General features: G+C 47.7%; 1 protein-coding gene across 1 annotated transcript in view; it reads right to left on the reverse strand.

Annotated features, from left to right (window-relative positions):
* The window catches only part of SGPP2 (sphingosine-1-phosphate phosphatase 2), a 34,092-nt gene extending 20,195 nt beyond the window's left edge, over positions 1–13,897 (reverse strand). Inside the window, exon 1 of the mRNA XM_030954547.1 lies at positions 13,688–13,897. Coding sequence (XP_030810407.1) covers positions 13,688–13,897 — 210 coding nt within the window. The remainder of the gene's footprint in view (positions 1–13,687) is intronic.
* Between the last annotated feature and the right edge of the window lie 228 nt (positions 13,898–14,125).

The raw sequence follows: 14,125 nt of genomic DNA on the forward strand, positions 1-14,125 counted from the left end.
ACTGATTTTTTCCCAGGTACCTCCAATCCCTGTGCTCCTGTGCAGGATCTCACAGGATCACCCCACACTGAGGTGCCACAGCTGGAAGATTCAGCTCCTGCTTGGGACTGGGCTCAGCAAGCACAGCTGCAGAGCAGGGCCAGGGCAACACAAGGCTCTGAGTGGGCAGAGAAAAGAGCTGCACCTGTCACCACCAGATTTTCACTCCAACATTTGAAGTAATAACCACAAGGTTGTCTTTTTAAGCATTACCAGTAGATACATTGCAAACAGTGACATTTCAGCACTCCATTTATTCATTTTATTTAGCATGAAATTTCATACGGTGTCTGGATTCGGTAGCTAGATTATTTCATTAGATGTACCCCACCTAACATGTTTCTCTCTTCCAAAAGGTGACATGTGTGGCTGCAGAGCTGGGAAGCCACACAACAGCACACATTGCTTGGGCCATGACTTTGGCCACTTGTTGAATGTGTCTAGAAAAGGTTTGCTGCTGCTGCCATTTGGGACTAGGACACCACAAAGAAGACTCACACTGTTAGCAGGAGCAACAGACAAGTGAATCACATTTTGTAGGTACACCTGTCACTTCAGGAAATGAGGAGACAGACAGACAGATAGATAGACAAATAGAGTTCTGATTCAGGGGAGGAGCTAAGGAGCCAATCTAGTCTCACTCCATCCTCCCCCAAAAAATTAAAAACATGTACATTGGATGTGTAAATACAAGATGAAAGAACTTCCTAAAGATGGGAACTGAGAAGGAACCATGAAGGTCTCAGCACAGACACACTAAGTTAAGAGAGAGCTTTGACATAAGCTTGTAAAGCTCACCAAATAGGAAAACTTAAGCTTGGAGCTGGCTGTGTAACTAGTTTACTAAAGAGAAACTCTCACCCTACGTGCTAGTGAGAAAATGTAAAAATTGTCTAAGGAGTCCAGACATGCACTTGTGACTCACTGCAAAAGCCATTAGAAGCTTCAGTCTCTTCATCTGCTTTTAATGCAGAGATGAGGCAAACTGCACAGAGATGACAAAAGCAAGATGGAAAGAACTTGCATCCATTCAAGTACCATAAAAACCCCACAACTTTAATTGATTTTTGCACTGATGAACAGAAGAGTCAACATTTTTGGAAATGCCAGGGTCAGAGGAGTGTTCCCCCATCTCTCTGTCACAGAGGCCAGAGATGAGTTACTGGCATCCCTTTAGGATAACAGCTCTATGCCTGGCTGTGTGACAGAGCAATCAGTCTGAGTGCCTCAAGTCTCATCTGCCACTTAGAAAACACCCCCAGTGCAATTAGCAGCTCCAGTGCTTCTGTCTGAGATCCTGGAACTGAATTTGGTGACAATGTGGCCCCACAGAAAGCCCTCTGCTGGCACCACTAACTCCTCACTTAAGCATTAATCTCCAAGGTACTGGCAATTATGTGTGCTTTAGCTCAGAGAGGATCAGACACATCCCTAAGGTAATGCTTTTATACTTGCAACCTCATGGGATGAAGGATAAAACCTTCTAATTCCAGTAACTGTTTTGTGGGGGAAAGTATGTTTATCAGGTTCTAAAAGAAATGTGCAGCTAAAAAATATTTCCAGGTCCAAGTCATTCCACATAATTCCATTCTGATTCTTTAAACCTTTCTCTTTTTTTCTTCCACTCCTTTTCTATCAGAAATCACACACATGTTTGGTTGGATTTTTAGCACCTTTTTTTAACTCTACACCAGCAGTTGTGACAGCCAGTGTGTGGCAGGGGACAAACAGAGCCTGTCTGTGACACGATGCCACACCCACATGTCAGGCACTCAGAGTGCAACAGAATTGCTCCACTTGGTGCTTGGCAGTGCATGGTAATGAAGTGATGTTTGCACTTGTTGTGATCCCAAAGCACTGTAGGTACAGCAAGCTTTCTCCATGCACCTTCAGCCTGCAGTTAGCTCACATTTGCTATCTACATCACTGTTTCTGCAGAAAGCAGAGTGCAGTGCTTTTTTGAAGTGCCTTCCCTTTTTATTCTCATTCTAACCCCAGTGCAGAAAAAGCCATTATTTGTGTCAACATCTAACATTCCCAGAAATTTATTCAATCTCTAGTTTTAAGTAACTCCTATCTTTAGACTTGGTTTTTCTTAATGTACTGCAGTGACCTGATGCCTTCCACAATGCCTGAAGCCCTTTCAGCAAATCATTCTTCCATCCATCTCCATTACTACTCAGTCTGGATCAGAGAGGCTTTAATGGGCAGCAATTAAGGCTGTAGATAAAGTCAGAATTTTTAGAGCATGTCCAAAGCAAGATGTAATAGGCCTCAACATTCACAGAAACAGGTAATTTCACAAAAATGACCCTTCTCACCAACTGTAGAATGTCTGTTTTGAAAAACCTCAAGTGGTCAGACTACAAGAAACTCTCATGGATGTATGAGTCTCCATAAGTAAACTACCCAGCTATTGGCACAGAAACGGCTCTTGCAGGTCATCCACATTTGCAGTTTCTGCACAGGGATGGGTCACCCACACCAGGAGCTGCCACAGCACCCACCCAACCTCCCTGGAGCAGGGGAGCATCCCCAAAACATTCCCACAGGGCCAGCAGAGCAGGGCAAACCAACACCATGGTGGCTCTGGGGATACAGTAGCACACAATGACACAGCATAGGAGGAATCCATCATTTTAGAAATTATGTATATATGTAGTGTTTAGCCTTCAAAACTGAAGCAAAGGAGCAGCAGCTGAGCCACTAACATAATAAATGTAAAAATGTATTTTTGTACATTCCCAAAAAATGGGTTTTTTTGGGGGAAGTAGTTGTGCAAAGATAGTATTCCTTGCAATTCCTCTGGGAGATTTCTTGTCAGAGAGCAAAACAGGCCCCAGCTTTTCCTGACCTGTCTCTAGAGACAAGCTGTGCACCATCAGTCTTCTAAGGCTCAGAGTGTGACCCAGAGATCCCATTAACCAACACTCTGTTCTCAGCTCTCAATTACTGTGGATCTTTCAGAAGATGTACATGTTTAATTGAAGTTCTTGAAGTCCCTTACTCCCCTTCCAACAGAATTGCCTTGCAAAGGATTAGGAGTTTCCCTCCCAAAGTCCCTAATTAACACATTACATACTTTTCACTTTAGGGTTTTTTAATGCAGTAAAAAAAGGGGTTCTAAATTTAGAGAAACCACCAAAAATCAGGCACAAAAGAAAAAATCAAAAATTCCAGTCTAGATGTTGCTGTACACAAAGACAGTGTAAATCAGACAAATCAGCCCCACAGGACTGTACTGTTTAGAGTAAAACTAGTGGGAAAAGCCTTCTGTACTGGAGTACTCTGCATAAGCAGACAATTTTACATCACTTTATGTTTATTTACTGTAGCAAGTTAAAAGGGAACCTATCAAGTCACAACAACAAATTAGATATTGGTAATTAGATTATGGAAAATAAGAAAAAGCAAAACCTATGATTATCAAAAGCTTCAGCTCTTCCATCCAACTGCACAGCTGCAGTCACACACATTGAGTTTTCTGAAGTTCCAGCTTCCAGGGGCAGCACCTCTGCATTCCCCTTCCCTGGGAACACCAACCCTGCAACCCATTGCTCCGAGGGAGGGAGGGAGGGAGGGAGGGAGGGAGGGAGGGAGGAAGGAAGGAAGGAAGGAAGGAGGAAGGAAGGAAGAGGGAGGGAGGGAGGGAGGGAAGGGAGGGAAGGAAGGAAGGAAGGAAGGAAGGAAGGAAGGAAGGAAGGAAGGAAGGAAGGAAGGAAGGAAGGAAGGAAGGAAGGAAGGAAGGAAGGAAGGAAGGAAGGAAGGAAGGAAGGAAGGAAGGAAGGAAGGAAGGAAGGAAGGAAGGAAGGAAGGAAGGAAGGAAGGGGTGGCCAGGGACAGGGGCTGTGTCCCACTGGAGATCCTGCTGTGGCCATGAGCCCCTGGCTGGGTGCACAGCACCCGTGGTAGGGTGAGGGGAGCCAGCAAAGGAGCAGCACAGAGCCATGGGAGGAACTGCAGGGATGTCAGGAGACACCAGGGGCAGGACAACAGCACACAGAGTCCACAAAGCACACACAAGGAGCCCCAAGGCATCAAAAATACACCTAACCAAACTCATACATATGTGCAGCTTCCCACTCTGTTTAAATGCTTTAAAACAAGGAATTAATTTTTTAGTCTTTGCAGAACATGAGGCAGCCAGTTTTCAACAGCTGTCCAGGTTTACAGGGTGTTGTTGCTGGCACACTAGAGCCAACCAAAACCTCAGAAATGTAGGGATGAAGACAAACAGAAATCACAAGAAAATCCTTCTTAAATATCATAAAATCTTGCCCAGCTCTGCTGTTGAGCAGCACACAGAGGACACATCCTGATCCCAGCTGTTGTGCAAGCAAAGACAGCAGCAGGCACTCCTGGCCTAATGAGCAGGGATGTGGCCTGGAACCATCAGCTGAGGCAGAAGCAAGGCAATCATTGCATGAGACATAACAATGCTCAGCCTTCAAACCAGAGAGTCACAGCACTTTCAGTGGTCTCAGATAAAGAACCAGTGGGCAGCCTAAAAACCAGGCAGAATCCTGGTAGTAGTTCAGCAATTTCTGAACTCATTCCAAAAGGCCATTAGATAAAATCCTCAGCAAGGTACAATAGCAGAGCAGTGCTGCACAGCCAGCAGCACCAGGGATGGCTGGAAGCAGTCAGGCTGGAAGGGGCTGTGGTTTGCCACACCAAAGGCTGAGCCCACTCAGACAGACACTGGGAATGGTACATGCAGGTCTCCCACCAACACTGCCCCCCTGGGCACAACGCCCATCCCATCACCACACATCAGTATGTGCTCATCCAAAGTCTCCCTTCAGCCTGTAAAGGATGGTCAGCTGAGACAGATGCACACATCTGCACATCTGAAGCTGGGATGGGTCCATAACACAGTTAAGACACTTCAGTTTATGTGTGAAGGCTTCAATTTTTAATCTTCATATTGTTTTCCTTCCACTCTGATTAATAGTTGGGAGATGGACTGAATTACAGGTTTTATTTTTGTATCTTGCTCTAGAAGTAACATGATTAGCCTCCTTCCTTGTGCTGAAGGAGCATGTGTAGAAGTAACAGAACTTGCCAAGTCATTTAAATATAAAGTAGAATGACATAAGAGTAGTGTTGACAGAGCATTTGTTCAGGCAATTAATAGGAAGAATCAAGGAAGGAAAAATTGATTATGTTGTCTTCCTTAAAGAAAGCTGTCTTAAAGAAACCAAAGTCTCTTTCAGATAGAAAGGGGAGTGGCTGCTCAGGAGGCTGAGATTGCTTGTGGGGGACCATGCCTGCAGTCACTGGGAAGGACAGCCTCACATTTCCTGACAGACAGCCTAAACCAAGGCTGGTCCAGCTTGTCCACCAAGGATGGATGGCTTCCACTCCCACCACTCTGGGAGGTTTGTCTAACCTGTCCTTACTAATCCAGAGCTGGAAACTCCACTGCTTGCTCCAGGCCATGTCCAAGAGCTTTGCTCTCCTGCCATCTAGCCTGAAACTCTTGCTGGAATTGAAACTTATGGCTATTTTCTCATCTACTGCAGACAAGGAACAAATTGCTTCCTTCCTGTGAAGGCTGGCACAGGAGAAGGTTGTTATAAGCATTCAAAAATGACATAACTCTTTCACTCCCCAAACACCTGGTAATTCTTACAGGGGGTACTGAGCATTTTGCAGACACAGCACCTAACATACCTGTCTTGAATTACAGAGCCCAAAGATCAGATGTGACTCTTCAGCAATGCTGAAGGAACAGTGCTGCACAATGTCATTCATTTTGTGGGCAGTTTTCAGAGGTTTGTCACCATTGAACCATGTCAAACCTGTGATTTCAAACAACTTCTTTTTCCTCCATGAAATCTCTACCACATCTATTGTTCTATTCTACAGTTGAGTCCACACCTGCTTCTTCAATAAGTATCTGCACCTATTGGATAGAAGTCAATTTTCAACCATACCTACAGCTTGACAAGACTGACTTCTGTTCTCATCCTCCAGCCTATCTGCACCTTCTTCTAAGTTCATCTCACAGGCATCATGCCTCTCACACCTACATTTCCAGCTGGTGATTTCCACATGGCTCTGAAACCTGTTCTGAAAAGCCTCTCATCACTTTCCATCAAAAGGTGTCCATTGTGGCATTCAAACTCAGGCCATTTAACTTCCTATGTTCCTTCCTTAGCAGAGGCCCGGAGAGTTGACATCCATGATTCAGAGCATCATAGAGTAGTTAGGGCTGGAAGGGGACATTTAGTGATCATCTAGTCAAACCTCAAACCTACCAGCTCATATACCTGGGAGCTTTTGCTTGTTGCTATTAAAAAGGCAAGGCAGTCTGACCTTCCTCCACACAGTGGTGTCATGGGGTCAGAATTATGTTTCACCCCTTTTCTTGCAGTATAATTTTGAGAATTCCAATAGGTCTACCTTCCACCATGATCTTGAGACTTTTGAGCACACACCTGAAGGTTCCTGCCAAACATGGGGGGTAGGACCTCTGCATTTATTTCCTTGCCCACTCTTTGTGGAAAGCTGTTCCTCTCATGGCCATTCACTCCTCAGAAGCCCAGCTCTGACACTTTTGTTACAAATCACCGATGTGTATCTGCAGCACTTTTCTGCCAAGAAAGCTGCACAACAGCAGCACAAATAGAGCTGCATTTCTCCTCCTGATGGGCTCACCTCCTTCATGCCCTGAGCCCTGCTTTGCCAGGCAGAAGCTGGGCAGGCTGGGCTCTTTCAGCTGCCCTGACGGATGTGGTGGGTGCACTTCAGCATCCTCCCACATTCCAGGAAGAGCTGGCCAATTTGTGCAAGATGGAAACAACAGGGCAAGAGAGGCAGGCAGGGGAAGAGCAGAAGGAAAAGGCTTCCTTCTTCCCTGTTTTACAGTGGAAGAACAGGTTTATTTAATTGCATTTTAATTTATGAGAATTAGACTGCAATTTTGTGGGGTGCAACACAGAGCCTGCACCTGGAAATGCCTGAGGAAGGTGTTTTAAGGATTAGGTAGCAGCAGTGTCTCTGGACAGAGGGAGGAAAAGGCAAGTTAAGAAACAGAGGAAGCAAATTTTAGGCAGTTCAGAAAGATGGGGATTCCATCTTCAAAACAGATATCAGATTCCTCTGAAACTTACTGTACTTCATATTTCCAAAGGTACAGTGTTACTAAAACTGGTTTTGGGTAGAAGGATGTGCCACAACACAGCAGTTTTCCAGCAGCACAGCATTCAATGGTCACCCTACCCACACACCCACCCATCTCCCTCAAGCACCACCTCCTCTTAGTTTTGACTTTCTGCCAAAACCAAATGAGTCAGTGTTACTAGGGCCTGCATGAATGCTGGATACCCAAGGTGCTCTGCAGAGAGACTGAGGAGGGGGAATGGGAAGCCTGTCACTCACTTTTGCCCCAGCACACCAGGTCTGAGAAGATCCTCAAGAGAAGCTTCACTTAACCTAAACTAATCCAACCAAGACAAGCTTGCAGGAACGACCAATGACCATGGAGAACCAGGACTTCACTGTTACATTTCTTTGCAGAGCAAAAAGCTTGTTCTTACGTTAAGATTTTTTTTAGAAATTAGCTTTAGCCTGGAATAGACACCATAGATTAATCACTTTTTTCTACCCAGCAGCATTGTGAATCCAGTCAGCTAATTTTGCACAAAGATTAGTTCCATGGCAGAGGTCTGTTCTGAGGCACAGAGCAGCAAGGCTTCTAGAACAGAGTAACACCATATCATTTTCAGCCAGCTAAACTATTTGTTTTAATCTCTTACAATCAGGCACCAGCATGGGATGAAGTGACATTTTTGCCAGCAGATGGTTCCACGATTGGAGTCAAAGAGCAGCTTCCTAAGGTAGTGCTGAGTATTTGGGTTAAATACCATCACATGTATACAAGTGCCTTGTCCCTGAGCTCCCAAAAGGCACAGAGCCCTGTGAGGAGGAAGGGATGTGTTCAAATTGCAGCTGTGGCTGTGAGAGGCACATGGGAGGAGAGCTCACAGCCAGCCCGCCCCTGGGAGGAGAGCTGCAGATAAGATGCTCTTCATTCACTTGCTGCCTCATGATTAGCTGCATTTAGTGCAGGCCATGCTGATGTCAGCTCTCTTTCTGATGGAGCAACACACAAGGAGACCAACCTGATGCTGCCAAGTGCTGCTGCAAGGCCTGGCTCTCCTGCCCCACTGAATGAGTGCAGCCCCCTGGCACTGCCCCAGCCAGCAGAGCGTGGCACCAGCTGGTGGCACTTTTTGGCAGGTGCTTGCAAGCTTTAACACTTCAGTCAGTCCCAGTTCAAAACTCACCCTGGCACCTCATACCTGCAGGTGACATGGGTGTCACTGCCCTTCCATAGAGACTCTCTTCTCCTCCCTAGACCTTTCTTTCAGTCTTTTGCTTGCTCTGCCCTTTGCTTCATGCCACAGATCCTGGAGGGTGGGCTGTACATTTGTCAAGGGAACAGGTTCCTCACTGCTAATGCCTCTGGGCCCTTCCCACTGCAAACATCCAGGCTTTGCTCCTGTGGCACAACTGAGGTGTCTGACACTGACTCCTCCTGTAAAATAAAGCACCCCAACACTGTCACTTGGCAAAGAAAATGGCAATGGGGAACACTGAAGGCACTACACCCCATAAAGTGGTTGACTTAAGTAAGCAGCCACAATTCCACGCAGTGGAACAAGCTGCAAAGGGAATAAAAATGACCTGACCAGGGCTGATAGTGACCATTTCCTATGTGCCAGAACCCACAGGCTCAGGGAACCCTATTGACAGTGGTTTGCAACTGCCAGCTGTCTCCAAAAGGAAGGATTAAACATATTTTTTATTTTTATATCTAGTAATAAATATTCCAAAATTTAGTAATAAAATAAATAAATCAGCAATTTAGGTCCATATTAAAGCCTTCACACTCCTCTACATCTAGACCAATAACAGTTTACCTTGGGAAAGTAAGTTACAGGTGCTCACCAAACCAGGCTAATATGAAAGCCTTTAAAGCAGGAAAGTGAACAGACATTTCAAATAAAAAAATCATGGTTTAGACAACACTACCTGTACCCTCTAGACCTCAGATTTACTTGCTATAGCAGTCATCAGCCACCTTCCACTGCCCAGATGACCCATACACATTCCCTGCAGAGCATAAAAATTAGATAAATTGAAAGAACTGGCTGTCCAAAGGGATTTTCCAGACATTTTCTCTGGCTCTTGTTTGTTAAATCTACTCCTGTTCTCCAGAGACCCAAATGAGAAAAACAACACCAGATTACCTTTATTATTCTGGTTGATATCTGAATTAATGGCCCAAGACAGTCAGCAGAATTATAAAGCAGTGGGTGGCTCACCTCCAAGCACTGGAATTAATCCTGGGTTCCTGACAGCTCCTCATTATGAGGTCCAGTGGCCTCCAACAAGATGACTGTGAGCCAGCAAGCACTGAGTCATGAAGCACATCATCACCATCAGTGTGAGGAGCTGGGCTGCCAGCACAGCCCCTTGTGTGCCCCGGTGCCAGCACCCACTCTCTCAGCAGCAGGCACCACACAGGACATCTACTGCAATCAGCAAAGCTTCACAAACTCCTGTTAGCTCCAGGGGATTCTGCAACAGGATCCTGAAGATGAGATGGTAACAAACAGCACAGAGCTGTCTGTGCAGCCTGTTCTCCAGAGGGGATGCTCCCTGAGGAGAGGCAAACCCAGTGCTAACAGATTGTCCCAGGGCTGCCACATACTACCTGAATCTTGGATGTGATTCTGCTGTCATCTTCCAAAAGACCCTCACTCAGGGCTGGCCAAAACCCTCCATGAAACCTTCTCATTCATTTAGATTAACACCATCCCTCAGTGGCTGCTAGAGCCTCAAACCAAGACCTGGACACTTGCAGGATGGTTGAGCTCCCACCTTCTCCAGGAAGGGGAGATCTGACCACGGAGTGCCAGAGCACGGAGAGATGCTGGGGAATGTGAGCCTTGTGCTCAGCCCATTGAAACCAGAAACTGCAGCTCGTGTTTCCCCAGCTGCAGCTCCAAACTGAGGAGCTTCCAAAAGTTCAGCTGTATTCTCTAGGGGCACAAAGTGTTAGCATTAGAGCCTGTTGTCCTAGCAGTGCTCGTGGGCTTTTTTCACAAGGGTTTGCTTCTCCTGCTGAACATATCTCAGCTACCACCAACTTAACTGCTGCATGGAAAGGGAAACAACATGAAACAAAGTAAGCCTGCAAAACCATTTGAAAAGAAAAAGCAATACTCTGAGGCTGATGCAAAAATCTATTGCAAAGGACCACCACAGAAGAGAGACCTTGACTCAGGCTCTAGAGCAAACATGCTTCAAATTACCAACCACCCCATCACAGCAAAAACAGTGTTTGCATCTATATCTTGCAACAAATTGACCACATTTTTGGGGACACCTGAGATGGAGGTGCAGTTTGTACCTACCTTTTCTGTTTCTGCTACCATCACCTGGCTGTTAACCTGGTTATTGTCCTCCTCACCTACAGCATGAGCAGGAACCATACAATCACTAAACAGCATCAGGCAGTTTGTAAGCATTGTGCCAGCTCAGAGCAGTTCTGACAGTTAAGGAATAACTACAGTGTAAACATGAACTATACTCTCTGCAAGGCAGGAAGACAGATCTTGAGATGATAAAGCATCTGGGAGAGGAAGAGTGGAGAAAGACAAACAAATCTCTACAAAGAACTTTGAATAGAAGGCTGTTGTTTTCTTTCATACCCTTTCATTCAGGCTATCAATTTCAGGAGCAAAAGTCCACCAGGAGATTAAAGATAAGCAAAGCTCCACTTTTAAAATATATATGGCCTTAATTTGACCACTCACAGAACACCAGCTTCAGGTAGTATATTTGTGTTTTTAAGAGCACAGCTTGAGGATTTCCTACAAAGCATCAGGAAAAGATACCTTTCAGCTGTTCCAGAAATAAATTTCTGGTGAAACAAACTAATAATAGAAAGCACTGCAGAAAAGAAACTAGTATTAACCATAGACAGGATAATTACAAGGAGTTGCTCTCTTCTGTAGTAATAAACCCAGACAGGTTCTCCACTAAAAGCCCGTAGGTTCAATATCTAGCCCAAGCCAGGACATAAACCTAGTAAGTGTGTTGGACTAGCACAATTGTGTATCATCCACAGACACCAGAATTTGCATTTGAGATATTAAAAAATGATTCTAAATGGTCTGCTACCCAAGGACCTTCAAGCACACAGGCTGGGTGACTGATTCAATATTTAAGAATTGCACACAGCCACAGCTGTCACATCTAAGCACTTCATTCCTTGTCTAATCTCATGGCAACTCCTGTGGGGCAGGCAGGACTGATTTACAAAGATTCAGAAACACAGCCACTCATGCTGCTGCTGGCCACTGTAATCAGGCCTTGTGGCTTAATTTTTTTTTTTAACACACACATCATGCTAGGTTATACATAAACAAAGAAAATTATGAATCGCAAGCAGCACTCCTGGCACAAACGTTTGCAATAATTAAATCCTTCTCCTTCCAGAGGAAGAGCTGTTCTGTCTTTTCACCCCTTTGAGACATCCTCTCTCCTCTCCATGCAGTATGGCATCTTCCCTACCAGGTGTGTCCATCCCCTCCCAAACTGCCACCAGCCCTCAGCTGGGCCACCCTGGCACACGATCCAGCCCAGGTCAGATGCAGGGGCCTGAGAGCTGGCACTGAAGAAAGGGGGGGCATGTCCTGGAGACTTGGAGCTGTGGCAGTCCCATCATCCAGTAAGCCATTCAGATCTTCACTGCATGCAAAATGTTCTGGTTTTACAGGTATAACCTGGTGGTTGTCCAAGAACTCACACAGGAGAACCTGAGAATCTTTAAGACAGTTGTGACAGTAAAGGCAAAGCAGTGTGAAAGTTACAACTCTATAGAAATCAACTGTCCTGATGACAATGACTCCAAAACTCTCGAGTTTCAGGAAGGGATGGATGAGCAGAGCCACACAAGGCTCCAGGAGGGAGATGCAGGAGCTGCACTTCAGCACCTTTCTGCAAACACCTGCAGCTAGTGGCAAGAAAATGACACTATCCATAGAGAATTAATGGCCAAGGAATTAGCTATTTAAATGAGATTCCTAAACCTGTTTACTTGCAGATACATCAGGGTAACCTCAGGTCATTTGGCAACAAATCGGGGGTCTGAGCTTTAGCCTAAGCGAGACCCAAATTCACTTTTCGCATTTCTTATCAGGCTGCAGAAGATGATCCTTGTAAAAATGGACTTTTCATTCCCACTTTAGATGAAAAGGAGCAGAGAGAGTGTGTCTTTATAATTCTAGCACTTCACTGAAACACTGTTCAATCTATTCTCCCACGTCCATTTTGGAGGTGTTTGAAGCCAACTTTCATGTTTCAGAAGTGAATGCCATAATTCTGTGGAAACAAATCCTTCTGCTTCTATCTCCAAGTTTCATGGAGTCTCAAGCAGGACACATTCACCCTTCACATAAAGGTAATTGTGCCTTGCTTCATGAAACCCAAAACAATTGCTCAAGGTGAACAGCTGCATTCATGGAGCATTAACTTGGATAGGATTTAGTATCAACACTGCTACATGAACTATGTCACTGTTCAAAAGAAAGCAGTGACAATAAATCCTTTAGTGAATTATTGGCATAGTTACCCAAAATAGGGCTTACTGTAGTTCAGAAGTGAACACACTGAACTACATCTAATTGAGAAAGAGTCAAGCAGCAGCTAAAGAATTTTAGATGTTTGAAATGGGAATCTGAGCACTGGATATGGAACAGGGAAGAGTAAAATAGCATGGAAGGGAAGGAGTGGTAGAGTTGTGACATTCATGGCTGGTCCATGTTTATGTTACAGGTAGCATTTGAAAGCCCATTATCACACCTGCTTTCCAAAAGGCACCACAAAGCGATCTGCTAATGAATTCGAGTCATTACAGTAAGACAAAAGCAGGTCGTCCAACCTGTACACACGGCTTGCATCATACCTTTCCCTATTCCTTCTGATGCACAGGGGAATTGCAGACTGTGCCGGGGAACGCCGCGACCTGCCTGGCCAGCGGGAAGGGCTGCCCGTCTCCATCGGCAGCACCAGCACGGCTGAGCCGCTCGGAGCGGGCAGGGGCAGGGGCCGGGCTCACCGTGGGCAGGGGCCGGGCTCACCGTGGGCAGGGGCCGGGCTCACCGTGGGCAGGGGCCGGGCAGAGCGCAAACCGCGGGCAGGGGCCGGGCAGAGCCCCACGCCGTGGGCAGAGGGCAGGGGCCGGCAGAGCGCAGCACCGCGGCAGGTGCGCCCCGCTCGGACGCAGAGCCGCGAGCGGCAGAGCTGCTCCTTCCCGGCCGCATCCCGGGGCGATGCTGCGGTGCCCCCCAGGCCCTTCCGCAGGCAACTCCCACTCACACCGAGCGCCCCATCCCGGGGGCGTCAGCGATGGGGGAGCGCCGAGAGCCCGCAGACGCCTCCCCGGCGGGGCCGGGATGCAGCCGGGCTGCGGCAGCGCACAGCGCTCCCCGCTCGCAGCCCCAGCCCTTTTTCCCTCCTCCCATCCCGAGGCGGCGGGATGCGGGGGGACCCTCCCGGGGCATCCCTGCGCGCTCAGTGCTGGGGGCGGCTCTGCTGAGTCACGGCCAGGCCCCCCCACCGCACTCACCTGCGGGCCGCGGCCGCTCCGCACCCCGCCGGGGGCAGCGCCGGCCGGGCGGCGCAGCGCGCCCGCTCCATTGCAGGCGCCGCCGGCCCGGGGCCCCTCCGCGGGCTCGCCGCTGCCGCCGCCCTCCTCGCCGGCGGGGAAGAGCCCGCAGGAGCGCTGGAAGCGCGCCACGGGCTGGGAGCTGCGCAGGGTGCCCAGCAGGCGGGCCATGCTGCCGCCAGCTCCGCGCTGCGCGGCCCCAGCGCGCCCCGCCGGCCGCGGGGCCGCGGGCAGGTGCGCCCGCCCCGGCCCGCCCCGCCCCTCCCGCACAGGTGCGATGTCCCGCCCCTCCCGCACAGGTGCGCTGCCCCGCCCGGGAGCGCCCCTTGCCGGCCCTGCGCTTCCCCTCCCCGGCTCCAAACCCCGCGGGCCCCCCCGCGGAGAGGACAGGACGTTCAG

This window comes from Camarhynchus parvulus, chromosome 9 (genome assembly GCF_901933205.1).
Source record: "Camarhynchus parvulus chromosome 9, STF_HiC, whole genome shotgun sequence".
Taxonomy (NCBI): domain Eukaryota; kingdom Metazoa; phylum Chordata; class Aves; order Passeriformes; family Thraupidae; genus Camarhynchus; species Camarhynchus parvulus.